Source organism: Eublepharis macularius, chromosome 5 (assembly GCF_028583425.1).
Source record: "Eublepharis macularius isolate TG4126 chromosome 5, MPM_Emac_v1.0, whole genome shotgun sequence".
NCBI classification, from domain to species: domain Eukaryota; kingdom Metazoa; phylum Chordata; class Lepidosauria; order Squamata; family Eublepharidae; genus Eublepharis; species Eublepharis macularius.
This window is the reverse complement of record NC_072794.1, coordinates 12,670,774-12,692,785: the sequence shown is the minus strand read 5'-3', so window position 1 is coordinate 12,692,785 and position 22,012 is coordinate 12,670,774. Positions and strand designations below refer to the sequence as shown.

At 44.4% G+C, this 22,012-nt stretch overlaps 1 protein-coding gene across 1 annotated transcript in view; it reads right to left on the bottom strand.

Annotated features, from left to right (window-relative positions):
* Positions 1–16,903, bottom strand: part of UPF1 (UPF1 RNA helicase and ATPase) — a 30,081-nt gene extending 13,178 nt beyond the window's left edge. Inside the window, exons 1-11 of the mRNA XM_054980190.1 lie at positions 16,513–16,903; positions 9,895–10,037; positions 7,299–7,388; positions 6,323–6,490; positions 5,986–6,166; positions 4,881–5,042; positions 3,694–3,778; positions 3,179–3,277; positions 2,617–2,725; positions 2,367–2,526; positions 2,117–2,235 (exon numbers count right to left, since the gene is read on the bottom strand). Of these exons, the coding sequence (XP_054836165.1) occupies positions 2,117–2,235; positions 2,367–2,526; positions 2,617–2,725; positions 3,179–3,277; positions 3,694–3,778; positions 4,881–5,042; positions 5,986–6,166; positions 6,323–6,490; positions 7,299–7,388; positions 9,895–10,037; positions 16,513–16,764 (1,568 nt within the window). The 5' untranslated portion in view covers positions 16,765–16,903. The remainder of the gene's footprint in view (positions 1–2,116; positions 2,236–2,366; positions 2,527–2,616; positions 2,726–3,178; positions 3,278–3,693; positions 3,779–4,880; positions 5,043–5,985; positions 6,167–6,322; positions 6,491–7,298; positions 7,389–9,894; positions 10,038–16,512) is intronic.
* Between the last annotated feature and the right edge of the window lie 5,109 nt (positions 16,904–22,012).

The window sequence follows — 22,012 nt, the reverse complement described above, 5'->3', positions numbered from 1 at the left end:
AAACCAATAAAAAACCGGCAGTTAAAAATGCATCAAGGACAACAGAGAGTAGGAATTATCCAAATGTTCATGAGACTAAAACTGTCTTAACCAGCATCTAAAAGTCAATAATATGGCACCCGATGTATCTCCTTAGGGAAGGATTTCAAACACTTTGGTATCATAAGCAGAAAGGTGTTCTTCTTTGACCAGTCCTCAAAATTTTGAGGACTGGTAAAAATCTACAGTGAAAAATTCTCTTCAAGTTTAGGTGTAACTCACTTAAAATGTATAGTATGAAAAGCTTCACACAAGACAATCAACAGAATTACAGAATGATAATTTTTGTGTGTTCTGCAGACACACAACATATTTTCAACTGTAAGTTTATTTAAATAGGACTAGTTTTCTCTGCAATAAGCAATGCATATGATCCTAATACATGTGAAAAGTCCAGTGTTTTCAACATTATAAAGTTTAACCAATATGCAAACAGGCTACTAAACCTATTGCAACTGTATAGGTCATGTTTTTGCCTAAATATGCTTTACTACAAAACTTGTTCTCTGTTTTCAATTTATTTTTTCCTTAGCAAAAACTAAGATACGGGTATTAAGGTAGCAGAGTGTAGCGTTGTTTTCTCTCATGTACTGGGGTAAATTAGCAATTTTGCTTATAGGAAACTAAGGATTTATACTAGGGGTAGGCAATCTTTTTGAACCAAGCGCAAAAAAAATTTCATCATCTACCTGTGAAGATGTTGGGGTGCCAGCAAACAAAAGGGGGAAGGGACAAAGGTTGTACTTTGACAGACCAACAAAGCCCTCAAGTGCCATTGCCACTATTTCAGGGATTTGCCTTGGCCAGTGGTTATGCAGGTCTGGGGGGGGGGGGGTGACAGCAGGCATCAGCCATGCCTGTGTTTTCTTCCTGCACTGCTGGCCCCAGCATAGATACTATTGCTGCGGTTGCATGGGCAGAGATCCAGTGCTGGGTGCCAAGATGGTCGAGTAAAGCCATTGTTGGTATGTGTGCCAGGAGCTACTTAATTCTGGATTATACTTTTAAATTGCCCAAATATGCTAAATAGCACAATTACATGATATGTTGAAAAATGATGCATTTTGTGGAGTTAAGGTAGTAAATTAAGTTTAGGCTCGATCCCCCCCCTCCCGTTCAATCTCCCCCCTAAAGCAGCCTCTCTCCATGGCTTCAAAATTATTTTTTAAAATTTGCATATATAGTTTAGAAGATACTAATCTTGGCTTATGCTAATCAAGGTTATCATATCAAATCAGGGTTTGAAGAGGATTAACAAACCCTAGTTAGCAATATGGTTGGAGCAGGAATAATCTACGGCCATTACAATTACCAGGCTAGAGGAAATTTGTATGAGTCTGCAGTTTTCAGTCACTTTGCAAATGCCACAAGTAACTATGAAAAGCCAAAAATGTGCATAAATTCACGGCCAGCTTCCAATTTCTTAACCATGATTAAGAGATCAGGATGCTTCACCTGCACCAGGCCAGCGTTATATTTGTACGCGTTTAGGGGATTTATTCCTCACCTTTAAGTGGCTTACAAACATTTGAATGACTATTCCAGTACAATCTCAAGATGAAACAAGGGGTTAGACCCTATGGATCTATTCCACTAATACTTTCTCCAAGGAACCCCTGAAACAAGGGCATCTTTCACCTGGGGAAGGAAAGCATCACTTCTAGCTAAACAGTTCTGCAGGATCCAAAGTAAGCCCTGCAAAACCCAGTCAAAAATGCATAATGCAGATCGGGTAAAAGATAGTCTAAAAAGAAGTCTTACACCTTCAAAGATTCACAAAAGAACTACTACCACAAATTCCTGAGAGTTCTTCCAGAGCTCTTCACCTGGCATACTCTTTTGCTTAACACAACAGAAAGATGTCAATCAAAAGAAACCTTTGCTGGCTGGACCTGAATTAGTATATAGGCTCATACAGGAAGAGGCAGCCCTTCCGATATAATACTGGCACTTGCAACTGACCTCATAAGCAAACAGGCAACTAGTGCAGTTGCCTCGGAATTAGGTGTATATAAGCCAAGGTGATTTCATACCCCTTGTACTAACGAGATTCTGCACCTTTTGCTCTGGTTCTTACCCATTTCCTTGCCTAGCCAGGTGGTAAACAATGGTAGCTGATGTCACAGTCTTGCCTGTCCCAGGAGGACCCTGGATAAGGCTCAATGGACGCTGCAGGACAGTCTTCACAGCATACACCTGAGGAGATGAAAATTGGGAATTCACAGAGGCTGCACAATGATACACAGGGGCAATGAAACCAAAGTGGCTCCCTAAGCCCAATACCTGTATTATACATCTGGCCATCCCTGTGGCATAGACAGGGTTACCTGAGAATGATTGAGGTCAGGAAGACCTTGTGCAGTAAAACGTTTTGGCAGCTGACACTTGATGATGACATCTTCCACCTCGTGACCAAGCAGCTTGTGATAGATGTAGCCGGACACAGAGGTTTCATCCACAGCAAACGTTTTGAGTGCACTCTGCATTCTGGAAGGGAGACACGTTGTTTGGTACATGTTCCTTTATCAGGAGTCCTACCACTTCCCTCACAGAGTGATCATAAATTCACCCACCCACCTGTCAAAAGAGGTCGACTTCCACACAAAGTCCACCTGGAAGTTATGGGTCACCTCCACAGGGGCACCAACGCTGCTCCTCAGCTCAATAGCGATTTCATCGCCATAATCTTCAAAACCTCGTTAAGTAGCAATTGCCAAAAAACCTGAAAGCTCTTTTGAAGTCATTCCCCTCTCCCCATCCCAGCATCTTCATTTCTTTTTGCATCACCATTCTACAAAGAACACATGGCCCCAAAGACTCACAACATACTGTACTGCTGAAGGCCTGTGCCCGTAAACTGCACAGAGGTGAGACTGCCCAGGAATCACATGTAATCTGTTTGTGCTCCTTGGATGGAAAAATGGTTGGGAAAAGAGTTTAATGGAGGCCACCAACATTCCTTCTGTTCTGTGATGGAGCAGTAAGAGATGCTGTCAGGTGACAAGAAGGAAAATGAGATCACCTTCTCTTGACTGGGTGGACAAACTCCAGGGCCTCAGCACAAAGCACCTGGGATTCCATCTGCAGTTTATCCAGGATGCTGATTCATGTCCTTAGTCTCTTAAATTACAAAGGATACTATCTGGAACTTTAATGACATGGCCAATTCCTTTCCACAGTGGGGCCAAATCCCCCTTGTACCTCAGGCAGATTTCATCTCCCTGCATCAGACGCATATCTGAATAGACAATATGAAACATAAAACATTTCTGAAGTCAGCAATCATAACACTCTTTACGTGTCACAAGGCTGGGCACTAAGGCCAGCAAAACTAGCAGATACATCATATAAAATGCATCATCCTTTCAGGCAATTGCACCGAGCAGAAAGCAGACCTATCCAAGAGTGTAGTAATCACCTGTGCCAGACTGGTCATCCCCAGGGTATATTCTGAAGACATGTAACACCAACAATAATAAATACACTGAACTGTTTAACTACAAAGTTATCTTGAAATCATGACACATTAGGATCGTCTGAACACCACTGCAATCTGCCCTTCCTAGCCTAGCATGGGGACCAGCTAGGACAGGTCTGGCACATTAGAAGTTTGAGCCCCTAAACCCCTGCACTTTGGCTAACGACGGATCTGACCTGAGTCGGTCTTCGGCAAGGTGAAGTAAGCAATTCTTTTCTTGTTCAAGCCCAGATCCCATCTCACGGTGATGTTGTCCTGAGTCTAAATAACAAAGAGATGAATATTCTACTTTATCTGCAGAAAAGGAGCAATCAACAACAGATCTGGCCATCTACTTTAAATAGTGTTTGAACAATCATGGGGCCAATACTTGCTGACAGAAGTTCAGAGCTAAACAAGTAAGTCCAGTCTCATTGCTGTGGACAGCGCTAATGCCGGGTGGGGGGGGGGGGAGTTGATGTTAAGCCCCTTCCAATGCCATATTCCTCCTCAAGGAGACAAAGAGGCTGACTGCAGCCACTGGCTAGAAGATTGACATTTGCAGGAATGTTGCTTCCCCTCCTTTCTGAAGAAGGAGGCTACAGAAGCAAGGAAAGGGGCCTGCTGGAGGAAGAAGGGCTACTACGAGGCCACATAGCTCTTCCTCCCCATAAGGAATTTCTTTTGTTTCATCTCCAGACTTTGCATATTTGTGTAAGCTACTCAGAGTCAAAACAACAAGAAGGAATATTTTCTCCAACTATAAGAATCAGGGGAATATTAACTTCTCTCAGCATGAAACATGTGACCCGTAGAAAAAATGGAAGACCTTCAAGTGTAACTGAAACACGGTTGAATGAGAAAAAGAAGTTGTGTTATTTACTAGTCAGGGCTGTTTTGCTTGAATTTTAAGAGCAGCCCAGAAGTTTCCAAGTGAATTTCACACTGGTATAAAAGTCTGCACCACACAAAGGGTAAGTCTGAGCTGACCCCTAATTGCCTTAACAAATCTCACTCTGTGATGTAGAAAAGGGTATGTGCCAAGCATGGGCATCTCGTATGTAACACTAACTCTGGGAAAGAATTTAAAGAATCAAGAGGTGGCACAAATTCTTGGGCTATAGTTGCCTAAGAGGAAAAAGATGCTAGTGAAACCAGGAAAGATGGTGCTTCCAGAGCACCTGAAAGGCTGAAGCATGTGCCAAGGTGGTTACAGAAACCCTTCAAATACTCTGCTGACAGTTGTGCTTAGTTCCTGGGGGGACTCCCACCCAGCTGCTAAAATGTAAGGGCAGTGAAAATTCAGCAAAATATTCCTTTGGCTCCAAGCCCCAGCATTTGGAAATAGCCACTCCCCTTCCCTAATCCTCTCCAGGACCCCTACCTGAGACTCCTTGAGTTTCTTGTCATAGTCCGCCTCAAGCTTGACCAGTGGCCCGAAGATGTTCTGGTACTGATAAGCATCCTCATATCGAAGAAGGACATGCTGCGGCTCCTCATCGACACCAGGTTTCTCCAAGTCCTCAAGGGTGGCAGAAGGATTTTCCTGAAATTCAAGCACATTGAACAGTCAGTCTGCAGACCAGATCAGATGATCTTTTGGCAGGTCTTCCTAAGTTGGAGGGAAGAATGAAGATGAGAACCTCCACTAAAGAAACTCAACCAAAATAAAATTTGACAAGTATTGGCAGAGAAAAACATGCTTTGTTCCACTGACAACCAGGGAGTTACTTTTAAAGTAAAGCACAGAAGAACTAATATGTCTGAACTTTAACTTTGTGCAGCCTACTTTCAGACTTAGAATAGATAAAATAATTCTATGGAGCATTTCTATGGTGCTTTATGGTGTTCAGAGTTTCACATCTACTGTCTTGTTCAAGTCCTTATAACAACCCTATTAAGTCCTTGTGTTGCAGATACAGCCACCAGGTGGTTGGTGGCAGATGTACCACTTAAGCTGGTTCATCATTCTGTCTTTGCCACACCACATCCCAATACTCCCCTGTATTAGCCGCAGAGCATAGGAAGAATCTCCAGCTGACCAGGCAAAACAGCTCTTTCCCCACCCCTGCCCTTCACATATTTTATCCTGTAATTAAGTGCCCCAGCCCATGGGGGCTGGTGGGATAAGTACATGAGTTTGGGGACTAGTAATGTTTGTGGTATTGCAAGAGTTGGTGTCTCCCAACAAAACGTATCCATCCCTGCAAAATTCTGAGTTTCTTACAGAAGTGGGCCCTATTGACCTCTGTGCATTCTTCAACTTCAAACAAATTTCCAACCCATAACCCCACCCCTCTTCCCTATTCTAAACTAGAGGGAAGAAAAAAGGGAGAACGAAGAGGATTTATCAGTTTTATAAATGATGTCGGGGTCTCAGGAAGAGATGAATTCCTAACTCTGTAACAGACATACACATGGTCCCACCTGCTGCGCCCTTCGCTCTCTCTCAGCCCCTCCAGTAGTTCCCGTTCAATTCTCACACACACCTTCCACAGTTCCTCCAGCTTGTTTATTTGCTGAGCCGTGATCTGCCGAGCTCTCAGCTGTTCCTGCTCAGAAGGAATCTTGACCAGCCAGGAAAGGAAGCAGCGGTCTTGGATCAGAGGCTGCCATTGTGAACTGTCCCAGTTGATATCCTTTAAGCTGCTCTGACTGGCACAAGGCTGCCTGCATAACCAAGATTTCGGAGAAGAATTCTATTAGACAAGCCTAGGAAGATAACTTGCCAATCAAAGCATTTTGTAAAAATTGGTTTCAAACCATTCTAAAAATTTCCTATAAAGACCTGTGTTGCCCCATTGAGAAAGAGGGAGATTCTCTCACCTGCACAGCAAAACCACCACAGAGTCCGCTTTGGCGGGAATGAAGCCGAGGAGGAACACGTTTCGGCAACCACAGTTGTAGCACTCCAAGACCGTCTCTCCCAAGGGCCCATCTTTGTGAAGAGTCACCTCCTTACATTTGGCCCTCACAAGATGATTCACAATGTGGCTGAGACACGAAACAGAAAGATGCATGCTTGTTTAAATGGCAACACCTGCTTTGGTTCACTTTCTTTCTAATGCCAATTCCTGCAAATTGTTTCAGACATTTGTCTCTTTTTAAAATCCAGTACTACCAAGAAATCAGAAGGAGATGGATAAGGAACTAAAAAAGATCCTCATGTGTAAGAAAGTGTTGCTGGAGACCAAGGTAATTCAGACTATAGTATTCCTCATTATTATTGGAGCATGTGAAAGTTGGACAATGAAAAAAGCTGACAGGAAGAAAACTGATTCATTTGAAATGCGGTGTTGGAAGCGAGTTTCACAGATACCATGGACCACAAAAAGACAAATAAGTGGGGTCTAAAATCAAATCAAGCCTGAATTCTTCCTAGAAGCTAAAATGAATAAACTGAGGCTATTGTATTGTGGTCACATCATGAGAAGGCAAGACTCACTGAAAAAGACAGGAATGCTAGGAAAAGTTGAAGGCGGTAGGAAAAGAACCAACGTGAGATGGATTGACTCAATGAAGGAAGTCACAGCCTTCAGTTTGCAAGATCTGTGCAGGACAGTTAATGACAGGACATTTTGGAGGTTGTTAATTCATAGGGTCACCACAAGCCAGAAGTAACTTGACAGCACACAAGGACCCCATGGCAGGACTGGGGTAAGCCTCTCCTTGCCAGAGACCTCCAAGAGCTGCTGCCAATTACAGTAGACCACACAGTGCTAGACTCTGCAGAAGGCAGCTTATTTTCATATGTTCATGGGCATCATGAGTGCTAACCACTTAAGTGACCTTAGTTGTTTACCTGCCAGAGGTATTCCCACGACCGTTGCAGAACCACTTCTTGCTGGTGTTGCAGTAGACCACACAAGCTGGGTCATGGATGCCACAGTAGCTAAGGAAGAGAACACAGAGGGTAACAGGCATCTTCTTACTTGAAGGGAAAGGCAAGCCAGGACATGCTCTCAGATTCAAACCACTACACAAACAGTGCAGTGTTGCTGATTCACATTCTTTATTCTGTCTGAATTGCCCGATACCTGACGTTGGCTTTAATGGCCCAGCTCTGCTTCACATTGCCTCAATCTGAGAAGAATTTAGGCCACTGAAAGCGAATGCTCCTTTCCAGTCACACACCTCTGTATGAAATGACTAACATCATCTTCAGGTGTTGAAACATTTAAGAGTTCCTCTTGCCTTGTCTATTTGTATTTAGAACAGTGGGGCATATGATGCCCACTATCAATTTGGTCCAAATCTGAAAAGCACTAGAGAACATGGGAGCAACTGGGCCAAGAAAGCACAGACACACAACAACCTGCTATTGAAAGATGGTTTGTTTAATAGACAAGCCTCAGGTAAGACCCTCCCTCCTTCCTGTGATCTGAATAAAACTCTGAAGACTCATTAAACAGGCAACAGTAAGCAGATTCCTTGTCCTGTCACCTATAACATTTCTTATGTACCACAGGTGAGGCACTATTTACAAAGGAGAGGCACGACTTTTCAATGGCTGGCTCAACATGCTACATATAGCAAATGCAGACCCTGGTGAAGGAGTAAGAATGCCACTGACCCCCAGAACAGCATTTCCTCACCCAGGCCCTGTATCTCTCAACTTGGAAAAGGCAGTTTGTGATGTTGCAAGGGCATCAACAGCCCATCTTCGTCAAAGCCAATAGTTTCAAGAGCTTTCAAATACTCTTGGATGGGGAAAATTCAGCCTTAAAGGATCGACTGCAATTCTACCATGACAATAGCTAGCATGTGGGTGGTGTGAAAGCCCAAAGGCAATACTCTGTCTTGAGAGGGTGAAGGTTGAGGGTGTTTGCTTCCAGCTCCTGAAACGCAAGCTGTATTCCACAACCCCCCCCCCCCCCCGCATCAAGTCTGCCCCACATTATTACCTGAATATAAATGTTAAGGACGTTAGGTTCTTGTTTCTTAACACTTTCAGCACTGTATCCAACTTCTGGTTATTTTCAAATTTTGGCAACCCATTCCCTATGTATTGTTTCTTGAATGCCCCATTCTGTTGATTGTATTGACTTACACTGTGAAATGTGCCTCGAGTCTCAGTGAGAAATGCTTAAAAATAGTGCAAACAAAATAGAAAGCAACCCTGCAAGGTTTCTAAGGCAAGAGATATGTAGAGGTGGTTTGCCATTGCCTGCCTCTGCAAAACAACCCTGGAGGGATCACCTACTTAGCTTCCGAGATCTAAGATCAGGCTAGCCTGGGTTGACCTGATCTGGGCTCAGGTGATATACTACCGCTATATGTGGAGTATCCAGTTAACTCTTATGCTAAAGTAACTGTGAATAGACCTTTCATCCACACATTTCTCTAATCATTTTTAAAGTCCCTATGATGCTCTAGCAGTTGCCACATCATGTGGCAGTGAATTCCATATATTACAGATGCACTCTTGAATATCCAGTTAGCCATGTTAGTCTGTAGTTGCAAAATAGTAAAAAGCCCAGTAGCACCTTTAAGACTAACCAACTTTATTGAGGCATAACCTTTTGAGAACCACATGCATAAGTGGGTGTCATCAACATATTGATGGCACCCAAGACCAATGCCTCAGACAATCTAATCCAAAAGCCTTTTAATCAAATGGATTCTGGTTTTGAAAAAGGCGTGCTCAAAACTTGCAAGTTGCTGCTCACAAAGTAGATTTCTGGCTCACAACACTGCACTACTTAGTGGGAACACTGCTGCCAGTTAAGGGGCAGAGAGGCAAGCAGGCCCGAATTGTGGGAGTGCTCCTGGAGGGCACTTCCCAGAAGTGACATCATCGTGCAGTCCTGGGAGCACCGCATGTGGTACCAAGGGCGCCACCTCCTGCTAGAAGTTGCCCCAGGTACTGGCAACCCACGCTATGCCACTGAGTTCTACCACCTCTTTTCCCAGAAAAAAAGCCCTGACTACATGCAGGATTGTGCAATATGCGCTGCTGAGGGGGGTTGTAAAACTGCAGCTGCTCTTTTTATACTATCAATTTTAATTGTTTATTTCTATATTTTAAATTGATGTGATCTGCTCTGAGCTTGCTTGCGGGGAGAGCGGACTACAAACTGAGTAATAAATAAATAAAATAAAAATGACTCTCAAGCTCTGTGGTGACCACTCAAGAGTGCAAGTCAGCTTCCATCCCAAGTCAAGCCAGGCATCACTGAGCTGTACAACTTTACACTCACTCAGTGTGCAAGACGAGCATAGATGCCCACACATTGTAAGCAAGGACACAATTAGGCCACCCTCTGGGGACGCTGTCAGTGAGTGCCGGGGCAAAGTGATACAAGATGACACCAAAAACAGCTCCTAGGTCACAGAGCAAGACCCTGCTTGAGCTTTAACTCTAACCAAACCCTCCAGCAGTGTTTCTTCAAACCTACCTGCAAGCATGCACAGGAAGGTCTTTGGTATAATATGTGTCTTCTTCATCTTCCTCAAAATTGAGTTCTGCTAAGAGCTGGCTGGTCTTCGCCACATTATCATCCACTGCACCATTTTGGAGGATGCCATCAGGCCCATTGACCTAAAAACAGAGCAAAAATGTTCTCATTTGATTGAGGTGCTCAAGTACGAAGAGGAAATCTGTCCAGACAGAACTAGCAACAGACAGGAATTTGTGTCCTTTATTATAGTGCATTAGCCAACCAACACTAATGCAATCTATGGTGGCTGCTTTGAAAAGAACATACCGTCCTTTCCAATGGCACACTTACCAAGGTAACCTGGCAAGGCTGGCCACAGTACCATCCTCCTAGCAAACAAAGTCTCCTAGCCTGTCAAACCACACATGCTTGTGTTAATTATTTATGGCCAAAATACCCCACTGATTCTCATAAAGATTTCTTGCTTGGTCACCTGGAGATTATTGTTTTGCACCACAAGCTATTTGCCAGCCTAGCACACACGCACAGCCTTTAATTCATTACTGTAATGCTCACGAAATACCTGCATGACTTCTCAGAAGCCATCCTTCCTCCCACCCTCCTAAAAACAGCAGGAGAGAGATCCTGAAAAGGTATCTTCTCTAAGAATCATTTGCCTGTTGCCATTGTTTTAACTCTTCCCCAGTAGCCATCCCTTGCTCTGACCTCAGTCTCCAATCATATTTTCCAAAGCAACCACCAACCCCCTGTTTTAAAAGCCATGCATCCCAGAACATTTAAGAACGTCCTAACAAGGTACTTCAAGTATTTTGTTAAGTGGGCTGGCACTGGAACAGGCTGTAGGAAGATCTCTCTCCTGCCTGTTTCTGTTCTTCATCTTCCCAAGTTTCAAGGCTAACTAGATAATCCAAAATCAAAGACAGCTTAAGCGTCAAGAACACTGGTGGTTTTGAGATGAACCATTCATTTTTTACACAGGGGAACTGGAACACTCTGATCTGCTAACAAGTACAGTGGCTCAAGCTACAACCCTGACCAGCAAATCATTTTCAACGGTGGCTGTATTTTCTACCGGACCAAGAGCTGAAGGACCATAATTCTACCATTTACTGATCTCAGTTTCACCATTCACTCACCAAGGCGAGAAATTAACCCATTCTTCCTCGAGACTTCTACAAGGGGCAGGGCGAACAGGTTACAGAAAGGGTAAGACTCTGCCCAAATCTCTCCTGGCTGCTCTCCTTATGGGAGAAGAGCCCACTGTCCGTATTGCTGCATGGGAGAAAGTGGCCAAGGTGCATAACAGCAGGAAAGGGGAATGAAAGCCTTGGGGTTAGCTAAGATCTGGAAGGAAAACATTTGGCTCCCAACTGCCTATTCCTAGCCTCCATGGTGAGGAAGCAAGCACAAGGAAGATTTCTTTTGTCCTTGCCATTCTGCAGAGCAGGGACAAGGGACATCCTTTGGTCCCAAAGGGTCACACAGCTAGTTGTGAAATCAATTCATGGTACATGCTAAGAAATTGGCCCTGTATGTCTTCTCACAGGCCCAAACAAGTTCTCAAACATGCAGAGCCGCGAAAAGTTTAAATGTTATTCTCTTGGATTCGGGATTCAAAACCAGAGGGGGATTCACACCTTAACACAAAGTGTCAGCTTTCACCGTATCTTTTGGTTCAGCAATTTGGGATTTAAAGGTAGGCTACAGTTTTGTTCCCTGAAATATTTAGCCTCAATCAGAGCCTTGTAACAGCCCACAAAAGACAGCAAGTTGGTGAAAGCTACACCGCATGCCTCTCAACCATGCAGGGATCTGTAACAGTTTGCCTATATAATATCCTGGTTAAAATGTCACACTCATCAGTTTTATAGCAACATTAAGAGCCCATTAAGTACAACTTGAAGCAAGAATCAAACTTTTTGACATCAAGTCTGATGGATGCCCTGCAACAAACAACGAACAGCATTGTGCCAACATGGCAGAAAGGCCTCTGAGCAACAAAAAAGAGTAAATTAAATGCACACCATCTTACCAGCTGCTTGGTAATAAACATCAAGCTGGAGATCTTCTGGATTATAGAACTGGTTGTTGGTAGTCTCTCTCTCTTTTTTTAAAAAAAAGCATTAAACTATACTGTTCAGAAAGGACAAAGTTTTGAACATAAGGATTAATAAAGTTCACCCATTTCCAGTAAAGCAACACTGCTCTTTAAGGAGAAAAAGAAAGCTGGCTAAAGTACCCCCAACTCAACACCATCTCTTGAACAAATAGTGGCTAAAAGGAAAAGCATCTGGCAGGGGCAAGTCTCTCTTGGGGAATTTGCCTAATACACAAAGAGGTCTTTTGCCTAAGACTTCCAGTCCACATATCTTCCATAATATGCAGCTCTTGCAAACAAACCCTTTGCTCCTGTTCAGTTGCACAAAGGTGAGACTTTGGCAGTCTCAAACAACTCATACAACAATTACTATGAAGACAGCAGAGGTACCATCTTTGGGATCAGCTGTTGCCAGGGAAGTCCATTCTCCACATATGTTCACTAAGTCAGGAGCAGCATACACAGTATTTTTTAATGCCACCACTGATACAACATTTCAAGAAGACACCAGATGAAGTGCTCATTTTCCACTGGCCAGAACCCTGCAAGCCACCAATTAGCTATAGTTTCATTCAAAGCAGGTCAAAATATATGGGGATTGCTCAATGAAAATAATATAATTACAACCAGCTCTTATGCTGCTTGTGTTTCACTGACAAGATTTGATTTTATACATCTGAAGCCACGCAGTCCAGCTGGGCTACCAACAAAGCAAAAATGGAGACTTCTCTCACAGCAATAAAAAGACCCTGGTGGCCTGTATCCTGGAGTTGGGCCGAAAGGAACTGGTTGTAGACAGGGTTTTTTAGAATAATTATTTCAACATAGTTTTATAATGTATTTATTGTTTGAATCTATTTAATGCTTTCAGTATTTAATGTGGTAATGTACATGGTGTCCTGAGTTGTTAGGAGAAAGACAGACACCAATATTTTAATTTAATTTAATGCCTGGGGAGGATTCACCCACAAAAAAGGGGCAGCAATAGTATGTAGCCTAAGTAAGAGCAGAATAATTAACCTACACTTTACGTGCTTCCTAGAGCAACATAGTTCAACATCTCAACTTGCAAGAAAACTTGCAACCAAGATTATCTGCACAGATGTAATGATAGTCTACCTATTACAAGACTTGTTGAGGCTCAACACAGCTCACTTGCAAATTAGCTTTCAACTGAAATTAACCACTTTTGGTGAGGCTCAGAAGCCAGGCTCCCTTACTTTCTGCCCCACAAAACCAAAGAAAGAATGTTCCTTTCAAACTCACAGCCCCACAAGATGGTTTGTACAGGGGAGAAGCAGAAGGAAGACAAAAATCTTTTCTATGCAACTCACAAACACAGATGCTGAACCTTGGGACAAGGTACCACTCTGAAAGAGGCGCAATTCTACTCCTCTATTCTTGGTAGCTTCTTTTTTTTTTTAAGTTACCTCTCTGCTGGAATACTTGGAAATTTTCCCTGCAGATGGGCAGAATTACATGTTAGGCTTCCTCTAGTAGTTAACATTTGGCACACCGTTTCCACAACCTGAATACAACAGTTTCAAGCTTCTCTAAGCCCAGAATAATTACTGACAAATGGAAATTGTACTTCCTGTGACAATAAAAAATACAGGTAACATACAAGCATATATGTCTTTCAGAAAGAGAATTCTCTTGGAAAGGTGTGCAAGGGAGGATACCATGTGACGTGATCCAGGGCTTATGCATTAGAACTGTATCTTATGTTTCCATCTCATGTAAGGTCAACACACACAAAAGCCTGTTTTGCAACACATTAGCAACTTGTTAGTGATGAAGATTAAGCAGCACAGCGGTAACAAAACGAACCACTTCCTAAACCTGCATGATCAAAAAGAGAGAGTGTGCTACCACAACCAAAAGTAAAACTGAACCATGGCATGGCAAAAAAAAAAAATTGGAATGTTCACGCTGAGTTAACAAAAGAGAGGAATCCTGCTGTTACCACAATGAGAAGACTCACTCCAAACTCCTTAAATGACACACTCCCAGCACCTGTTGCCACTTGGTTTCATAACCAGAGCTGACTCAACTTCCCAGTGGGAAACCATATGGAAGGCAGGCCTGTAAGGACTGCTACAGTTACAAGGTAATTCCATAGAGCAGACTGGAAGCAGACCAACACAGTTACCTACCCGAAAACAATAATTATACAAGACTTCCTCTCTCAATACTCCCACCGCCAAAAGATAGTTTTGTCCACAAAAAGTGATATTCATGAACAATACCAATATTACTCTATCACTTCAGTGTCTTTTGATCTAAGCAAACATTTGAACTGTGTCAACACAAAGCCCCCTCCTTATTTTTTATACACAAGGGCATAATTCAACTAAACCCAACCATGAAATAAAAGTTCATTCTCATGTTTTTAGCCTACAGCCACATGGTATAGACAACTGCAATTCCAGAAGGATAGTTTTGTCAGTTGGTACAGCAAAGATAAAGTCTTGAAGCACTTGATGATGAGCAACTCTGTACTCCAGCACAAGTTTTCATGGATTAAAGTTCAGCTTCATTAGATGCATGAGACAGCGTTAAAGGGCCATGAAATGCTGGAAATAAGAAATGCAACTTCCAGACCCCCCCCCCCCACAAACTGCCTCAACTACAAAAAAAGTCGTCTTCAACTGAATGTAGCTATGATTAAATAACTTATCTTATTTCTGTTCTTCCATAAATACACAAGTCTGCCACCTTTCCTCACCCAAGACAGCTTTAATCACAAACAGTGGTAGAAGTCATAACTAAAACAAGTCAGCCAGCGTTTTATTGTGTATGTTCACATATAAGCTGATATATGGATGACAGAACCGAGATTAAAAGTCTAACTGCGTTGGCTCCTTCAGGAGCAGTTGGTTTAGACACACAGAGGCTCTCCCCATAAAAGACTGCTCTTGCCACTGTACCTTCACAGAGGAGTCACTACAGTGCAGCAGTTCAAGTCAAACTAGGATTGAGTTCAAACACACATTCAGCCACAAAGCTTTCCTGGGCTCTCAGCCTGACCTCCCTCACAGGGCTGTCAAGAGTACAAAGTCAAGGAAAAGGAAACTATGTACGCCACCCTTGAACTCCTGGAGAGGAAGAGCAGAATAAGGGCAACTAGAAGGGCTTGGGCATGTAAACACAAACAAAAAACCACATAAGCAGATATCTACATGCTGACCAAGCCCCTCCTTTACCACCCACAGTTCTGCACCTGGGCCTCCATTTAGCCAAGCCAAGACTGACTAAGAAAGGAATTCTTTTATTTTTTGTTATGTGCCAGATATTTGCATCTGTGGCATAAAACATATTATCTTTCTCATATACATATACACAAACACATGGAACAGGGGAACCCTACTAAACACACGTGTGTGATATATGCATATGCTGTTATGTAGCAGATGACTTATGGTGACTTTGTAGGGTTTTGATGGCAAGACGGGACCCTGAACTTCCTAGGCATTCTCCCATCCAAGTACTAACCAGGGCCAACTCTGCTTAGCTTCTGAGATCTGATGAGACTGGGCTAGCCTGGGTCATCCAGGTCAAGACAGAGAGACAGACAAATATACACAAGCTGAGTAGCAAGGACCAGATCCAATAGCACCAACTAGAGTCAAAGCTCCCTTCTTCAGATACTTGAAGAAGGGAGCTTTGACTCTCGAAAACTCATGCCCTGGAAATCTAGTTGGTCTTTAAGGTGCTATTGGACCCAGATCTTGCTCTTCAACTGCAGGCCAACGTGGCTACCCACTTGAAACAAGTGCTGAATGTCTAACAGGGTTGCCCCATTCTCTGTTCTACTTCACTAAGCTAAGAAAAGCACTCTGGAATTATTTTGTTATGTGAGAGATGTTTATACCTGTGTGGCATTAAACATATTCTGGGACACAAACACATACACACGTAGAATGAGGGAGCCCTGTTAAACATACCATACGCATATGTCAAGAAGCAGGCAATTTATAGCAGCCCTCTAGGGTTTTCAAGGAAAGAGAAGTTAAGACATGGTTTGCCGTTGCCTGCCTTTGAGTAGTGACCCTGGTCTTCTTTGGAGGTCTCCCATCTAAGACCTGAACCAGGGCCGATCCGGATTAAGACAGATGGATAAATAGATAAACGTGTGCCCAGTAGCACCTTAAAGACCAATAAGGTTTCCAGGGAATGAGTTTTCGAGAGTCAGCGCTCCCTTCCTCAGATACTCAACTACCTGACAAAGGGAGCTTTGACTCTGGAAAGCTCATTCCCTGGAAATCTTGTCGGTCTTTAAGGTGCTGCTGGACCGGAATCTTGTTCCTCCACTTTAGGCCAACACGCCTACCCATCTGAAACACGTGCTGGGCGTCTAACAGGGTCCTCTCATTCCCTTTCCTACTTCCCTCCGATAGAAGAAAGCGGCACCTGCTGTCAGAACTCGGAGCCCGTGCAGAACTCACCGGGCGAGGAGCGCGGCGCTCCCTCCCAGAGCCAGCCACGTGACAGCCCCCCCCCCGCCCGGATCTCACCTGGGCGTCGAGCTGCCCGGCGACGACGGCTGAGGGCGGCCCCCCTCCTCCTCCTCCCGGCGCCCCGGGGGTTCCTTGGGCGCCGGCACCTCCTCCGCTTCCTCCCCCGGGCGGCGTCTGGGTCTGACTGGGCAAGGTGAAGTCGGTAAACTCGAACTCGGAGCCTTGAGTGTCGGCGCCCAGCAGCTCGGCCTCTTCGGTGTCCAGGAAAGTCAGCGTCTGCGAGCTGGGCCCGTACGCCTCCACGCTCATGATGGCGGCGCCTTCCGGGTCGCCCCCTCGGTCTTTCTCCCGCGCTTCCCCCTCACAGAAACGACGCGACCGCGGACCGCCTCGACGACGACGACTAGGCCGCGCGCGCCCAATGCGCCTGCGCACACTCCAGGGACAGGATAGGGGCGCAACCGTCGGCCAGCCGGGCTGTAACGAACCAGCGACTCCCGCCCCCTTCCGCCTCCTCTCAGCCAATAAGGCCGCGGCCCGTTGTCGATCAAAGGGGCCCGAGCACACCGAGTGCGCACGCGTAACGAAGCGCGTCCACCCGCCACATCGCTCCTCTCAACTGCCGAAGGCAGGGAGAGAGGGCGCGTGTGTGTGACAACATACGAGGCGGGCTCGATGAAAGTGCGCACGCGCACGAGAAAGAGTTCTGAGGAGAAAGAATGGAAGGGGGAGGGGAACATTCCCACTAGGAAGAACCCAATTAGAATGACAGAGGGGTGGGACCTCAGTCGGACGCTAACGAATCAGAGTGGTCCTGGCGGAGAAGGGGTGGGGACCAAGCGCTCCCAGAGAAAGGAGAAGGTGTGAATTATGAGGCGATTGAATAAGGGACGGGGAAAAATAGCCGGTCATAGTGCCATTGCGGGCAGGGAAGGGGGCAGGAGGATGGAAAGAGTGCACAGAGGTTGTGTGTAGGAGTTCTGAGAAGAAGGGTGAAGGGGAGGGAAACAAGCCACGAGCCACTCATAACGGAAAGCGCGGGAAACTAGAAGCAGTCAAATCCATCCACCACGCGAGGAAGGGAGGGAAGATTTTAGAGTGGCCAATCAGGATGGAGATTTGGGATAAAGGCGGGGAAAGAGCGGAAGAAAGGCAGAGTTGTGTACGCATGCGTACGGAAGAGCGGTCACTTGTATGCGAGCGCAGCAGTAGGACAGCAATACACGCGCGCTGATTGCTTTCGTGCAAGGCCACGCCCCCTTCTAGGTAAGGCGGGAGGCACGACACTCACCTGTCCGTGATTGGCTGAAGGATGGAGCAGTGTCATGTGGGGCGGGAGCCTGCTGCAGGTTAATTTTTTAAAAAATTATAAAATGAATATAATTTAATGCCTATAATAACTTTTTTAAAAAATTAAGGATACTGATGTTACTGATATTTTTTATTACTTGTATGTCTATAATCCTTTTGAATGTCTGGAGCCCTGAGCATCCGTTACCCTAATTTAAAGAACAGCCCTGTAGGGTAGGCTAGTAAATATTAACCTTTTAAAAAGAACCAGATTATCAAGGTTTTTTAAAAAATAATAATTCAAACCGGCATGTATCCATGGTGCAATTCCTCCAGCCTAAGGAAGCAATTACCTATGTGCGAGGAAAGCTTCAAACTTCACTCAGGGGGAGTGGCAGGGTACAGGCAATCTTAAAGAAGATGGTTCTAGCAGAGTTTTTTAAAGAGGGCAGTGGAGTGACTGCTGCCTCTTCTTTCCCTAGCCTTGCACCTCTTATTGCAGATAAGTAATAGTGGTTTGCTTAGGGCCTTGGACGTAGGTATTTGAAAAAGGTGGGATAAAAATGTTTTAAATAAAAATAATCTTAAACCCTTCTTAATCCCGAGGCCCGCTCTTCATCCAAGCTTCCATCTTAATATAGTTTTAATTGTCTTGTTTTCATATCAATCGTTTTTATTGTAGAGGTTTCTGTTTCTTTCATAGAGTGAAAATGGCAGTTTTTAAAAATCATTCTGTGCCCTGTTTATCATCCAGTCAGATTGTATTGTTGGGTACTCATCAGGTGTTACCCTGATGGGTGGTCTCCTCATGAGTAGGGGGAATTAGTATTCAAGGAGATGCAGTGAGAGGAGTTAACTGGGTTTTCTACCAATTTCTACCAGGATATTCCCTTAAGAGAACTCTCAAGTAAACAGGCAGGTGTAAATCAGGAAAGGTTTCTTTATTGACAAAAAATTAAAAAGGCAAGCACACAGAGAACATATGCACAGAGCTACCTAAGAAAGTAGGGAGGAAAATGGGAGAGAATAATTGGGATTGAGATCTCGAGGAGAAGGAGAGGATCTGTGGAAGAGCAGCAAAGTGAACTGCACTTCATGATGAGAAGGAGGCTCAGGCGAACTGGAGGGCACGTGGATCGGTACCAAGACACACACACTGAGCATATGACCGAGCAGTCCAATTATAGGGCAAAATGTACCCCAGAGCAAGACTAGCATCTTGCCTCCAAAACAATGGCTTAATTGCTTGTCTGGAAGTAGGACAATTAAGTTGGAAAAGGTGTGATAGGATTATCTTGGGCGGGGCTGCTGATAAAATATTGCTTGATGACCCTGTAACTACTGGCTAGGGAGGTTATTAGATGTGTTGAATAGCCTTGATTAGGTAAGTGGGAGAGGAAAGGTGGAGGGAGGTGTTGACAGGATTAGGCAGGGAGGTGTCTTAGGAAGCCTTGTTATCTCTGCTGCTCTCTTGGTGGTGGGGGCATTGTCAGTCATCCCCTATGACTCATGTCTTGGTAACTTTCCAGTCTCCAGGCCACCTGGCATCCGTGCTGCCTTGCTAGGCAGTGTCTGAAACTGCTGGCAAAGGAGTTTATGATATTCCATATCCATGAACTGCCCTTCTAGTATGAGAGAGGGGTCTCACTGCTAACACGGACAGGCCATTCCATAAGAGGAGGGCCACAACCAAACATATGCATGTACAGGCAGTTATTGATTTTGCCTACTTGCAGGATGGCACCTGCAGAAAACCCTGCTCAGATGAGCAAAATTACCACAGTGAGGGAGAGAGGCAGTCCTGCAAATATGAGAGACCAAGGCCATGAAGGGCTTTGTATGTGACAGCCAACACTGAATTAATAATAATATTTGATTTATATACCACCCTTCAGGACAACTTAATACCACACTGCAGGTGGTTTACAAAGTGTGCTGTTGTTATTCTCACGGCAATCACCCTGTGAGGTGGGTGGGACTGAAAGAGTTCTGAGAGAGCTGTGATTGACCCAAGGTCACCCAGCTGGCTTCAAGCGGAGCAGTGGGGAATCAAACCCGGTTGAGCCCGATTACTGATAGGCAGCTAGTAAACTCACTGCAGAATGGGAATTATAGGCCTCACTTAGCTTCTGATAATAATGAGCTGAGGTATTCTGCATCAGCTGGAGTATCCAAGTTGACTTTGAGGGAAGACTGATGTAGAGTGCATTGTAGTCATCCAGTCTTGACAGTAGTCTAGTCTGTGGCATGGATCCAGGTGGCCAGATCAGCCATGGTAAGGTAATGGGCCACGTTCCAAGCTAGACTGAATTAGTAGAAAGCATTTTTTTTGCAACTGCATTAACTTGTTTCTCCAACAGAATTGCTGGATCCAGTATAATTTCTAGGTTGTTATTAACCTTATTAGAACAACAAAACCCTACTAGAAAAACAAAAACAACAAAAATTAGCAGCAGGTTTGATGCTTATGTTAGTGAAATAAAATCAGTTAGTGAACGAATGAAATAAGGTTTTAAAAACTATTATAGCTTTTATCAATATTAAGTATTAACTGTAATCTTTCCGTAAGGAAGTCACTGTTTTGCTGGGGCAGCAGCATCTGCCTACAGGTATGATTTTTAAAAAAAAGCAAATCAGATAAAAAGCAAAATACAGAATTTGAACAAAAGTTAAATACTCAAAGGCAGTTGTTACTAACAATGAAATAGGAAAGGGAAGCTGCCGTCTATAGTTGCCCCTTTTTACTATTGTAGTTTGTTCATTCAAATATTTATGCCCCATCTTTTCATTCATTAGTTGTTCCACTAGCAGGCCAGTCCAAAGACCCAGATGCTGGTTTATTGCACTCCTATTTAGCATCCGATATCTATTCTGCAGATGGGCAATGGGTGACAGAAACACCCTCAACAGAATCTGGAGCAACTCAGCTGCAAGCCACCAGTTACTGTGTGCTGCTGTTTCAAATCGTCCCCCCAGCTGTCACCCCACAACAGGCAGAAAGAGGCAGTCAACAAGGCATGCTGATATGACCATGCCCCCCTCTCAGGCCCAGGAAGGAATTGAAAGGAAAGCGGCACCCTCCACTGGAACGGGAACTACAGGGTTAACGGCGTCCTGGAGTGAATATATTTCAAGGAGCTCTGCAGATCCCTTCTGCAGCTGAGTTCCCTTTTGCCCAGCGTGCACAGAGGGAAAGAAACACGACCACTCCTGCCTCAGGATTCATGCATCTGCACTCTAAGCACTTAGTACGAGGAACTGTGAAGGGAGGAAAGGTAAGTGTGCATAACAGCGGGCCATAGAGGGAAAGTCCCATGCCCTGTCCTCTGAGGTACAGGCATCCTGGCTCGGGTTTATTATCTTTTTGGAGGGCTGTGACCGGCTGCAGATTCAGTCAGTTTCCTCAGGTGCCCCTGGGGTTAGGGCCAGGGTGGGCTTCTGTGTGTGTGTTTTCATTGGAATGAGCCTGTATGACTGGCTGTAAAGCTACGCCAGGGTGTTTGGTGGCGTAGTGTTGAACCACCACCGACATATGCAGGGCTGGAGAGGCTTAGGAAACTGCCTAACGCCCACTCACCCACAACATGTCCTGACTCTGCCCTACTGTATGCCAGGGTTTACACCGGCCTAGTGAAGTTTGGCACCGGCACACTTCTAGTTGCTGGCATGTTACCATGTTATGACAGCATGCAATAGTTGCCCTCTTAAGTCATTCAGAGAAGGGGCTGAGGATGGTACTGTAAAGGAGTCCAAAAACAGAGACCAGCATGAACCAAAATCATACACCCAGGAGCTTGAAAAAAAACAGTTGCCCATAAATTAAATAAAAGTGTGATGGAGTAAGAAGCCAGCAGGAGAGTTCTGTTGCTCAAAACCTACTTTGTGATTTTAGTAGAAGAGGTGCCACTGAGAGGTGAGTCACAGATTAGGTTTGTTTTGCATCTTACACAGCACGAGAGAGAGACATTTTTGGCTGCTTGCTTTGAAATAAGGTTTGTTTTTGTATGTAAGATTTTTTGATTTGACTTGAATTTATGTCATGTGGGTACACTTTTTATAGTTAAATGTATTAGAAATTAATTGGGGGGTTGTGAGGGAAGTTCCTTAAGTAAGTAATTTCTTCTGTTACTCTTTTAACAACAAATGTTCAGGCTTTATGCAAACTAACACAGCTGATCTGGTTTTAAAATTTTAAGCAATATGAATAAACAGGTCAACACAGAAATGGTTTGAGGAAGATTCACCTGAAACCGAGTGTGGCTGGCAG